General features: G+C 45.7%; 1 protein-coding gene across 1 annotated transcript; it reads right to left on the bottom strand.

Annotated features, from left to right (window-relative positions):
• Nucleotides 1-237: 237 nt before the first annotated feature.
• On the bottom strand, nucleotides 238-2,057 carry VTP01DRAFT_8095 (uncharacterized protein; the record flags this gene model as incomplete). The annotated part of the gene is made up of 4 exons (XM_069387178.1): nucleotides 238-1,440; nucleotides 1,498-1,613; nucleotides 1,666-1,792; nucleotides 1,857-2,057. The coding sequence occupies 4 exons, from the start codon at nucleotides 2,055-2,057 to the stop codon at nucleotides 238-240; spliced, it is 1,647 nt and encodes a 548-aa protein (XP_069234414.1).
• Between the last annotated feature and the right edge of the window lie 260 nt (nucleotides 2,058-2,317).

Raw genomic sequence — 2,317 nt, 5'->3', positions numbered from 1 at the left:
GAAAAAGAGAGGATATGGCGGGAAGAAAAAGATTTAGTAGCCACGCTCGCCTTATTCTAAACCTTCCTTTGTTTGCCACATAGATAATTGCGTTTCCCAAAGATACCGTGACGATGCCAAAGAAATGTTTGTATTTGAGGTTAAAATGATAGGTAATAGTGATATGATTGATAAAAAGAATACAACTGATGGGCAAGTGGGTATAACTGGATGGGACAGATAAAAATGGAAATATGTTCACCGCTCCCGTAACTTGTTTGTTCGCTGCGGAATACCAGCAGACGGTCGTTTCCATCCAACGGATGTCCGAGAAGAGTCCGTTGATATGACTGTTTCGTTGATGGCCATTATTGTGGGGCCTAAAAGCGTTCTCAACTGCATGAGATGTTCGATGATCACTGGAAGAGAATTGACAGCTTGCGGCGATTTCAATAACTGGATGCATCCATGCTCTACCATCAAATATACCCCTTCAGCCACTAGCCGCAAACTGTAAGTTCGACAGTCATAGCCTTCCACAAGAACACCACACGCCGTGGGATTCTCAACTCCTCGACCGATAAGGCGGTCGATAATGCTCTTCAACTCCTTGCCAAGTTTGACAAAGTCGGATTGCAGTTGCGCTTGTGATGACTTAGTAGGTGGCTTGACCTCCACTGACAAGATATCGAAAACATCGCCTGTAATTGCTTTGTATGATCCAATGCAGTCAGCCATTAGGGACGTGGGGTCGTTGATCAGATGTGATTCTCCTTCTCGCAAGGTGATCTTTGACGCAGAATTGAATGCATGTTCGAGAAAAGGCGTTACATGCTGATGTTGGAATGTGTTTTCGAGGACACAATCCGTCAACCACGAGGCGAATTTGCCAATCAGGTGATTTAAGAGCGCAGCGATCGTCACTAGAGGATTGTCGTCGTCGCTGTTGTCGTCGTCATCACTGTCCGCTTCTCTTCCGAAATTGCGAGCCAACTTTCGCAAAGCCTTTTTGGGGAACGAGCTGTTCGCTGCGATTTCCTCGTCAAACATCGAGCACCAAGTCCGTGCTTTCATTGGCAATCGCTCCCAGCCTTCCTTGAATTCGTATGCTTTTGTAATCTTGTCGTGATACACGGGTGGGAACCTGTGCGTACATGATCGAGCTTGTTCAGGCGTTACAACAAATATGTTGCTGAGCGACAACACGCGGTTATCACTGATGTTCCAGTCTGCATCGGCGAGGCGAAAGGATCGTTCTCGAAACTCCATAAGCTTGCTCGTGACGTCGAGACCATCAAGCACCCAACGATTGGTAGGATTCCAAACTCGCTGAACATCAGTCAGGTAGTTGTAAACGTATTTTCGTCGCTTGTGGCGATCAAAGCTGTCGTCGGCCGGCTTCTCCTCATCTCCTGGTTCTCCTTGCTCTCCTTGTTCAGCATTGCTTTCTCTGACTTCGTCCTAAAGAAAGATGTGAGTACTAGGAAATGACAAGAACAAGTAGTGCTTTATTATTACCTGTATTTCGCTTGATTTCCGTTTCGTTGGTATTGTTTTGCCGCTTGTGGTCCATGCTTTACTATTTGATTGTGTTGCATCAGTTGTGGATGGTGTTGATGCGGAACTAGTAGATACTGTTTTTCTAGTTAGATTAATGTCTTCGACGCAAACAACCCTACGACTTGCCTATCTCCTTAAAGACATTTCTGGTTACGGTGCAGACGGTTCCACGCTTTGCGGTAGATGCACGTCTTTCTTCTCGATCTGCTTCCAATTCCTCCCAGAATTCGATTGCCTCTCCAGTTCCCAAATACTAATAAACTGTTGTAAGTAAAACACAAAAAGGAGATAATGAAACATCGCTTTTGTAGACATACCTGATAACCCGCGCTTTGTTCTTTCCTGGCCCATGGTACAACACGCTCACTTTTTCCTCTTTTTCTTCTTTTTCTCCAGCCTGAAATCGTGTCGATATGATACCGGAAACTGTTTTCGCCAGAACTTTGATTTGTCGCCTCAATGGCTTTAAAGTATGCTGCAATTGAAAAATTCTCAAAGGTGACGAGGATGTGCTCCATGATCTTGATAGTTGTAAGGCAGACACTTGGTGGCTCCGCCGATGCAAACAGGCCGCAGCCAAATTCGCTCCAGAGGATACGTCATCCATTTCGATTGCAGCCAAGTGGTGATCATTCCCTGCCTTTCGTTCTTTCCACTCGAAACTCTCTTTATGTGTCAGCGCCATGCGGTTGAGGTGAGTCATGGCCCTGTTCGATTTAGCAGCAAGCTTGTAATCACTAACCGGACTTGATCCAAAACCGATACAGATTGTACGCTG

Source organism: Rhizomucor pusillus, assembly GCF_041956525.1.
Source record: "Rhizomucor pusillus strain CBS 183.67 unplaced genomic scaffold VTP01scaffold_45, whole genome shotgun sequence".
Lineage (NCBI taxonomy): Eukaryota > Fungi > Mucoromycota > Mucoromycetes > Mucorales > Lichtheimiaceae > Rhizomucor > Rhizomucor pusillus.
This window is presented reverse-complemented; position numbering and strand designations above follow the sequence as displayed.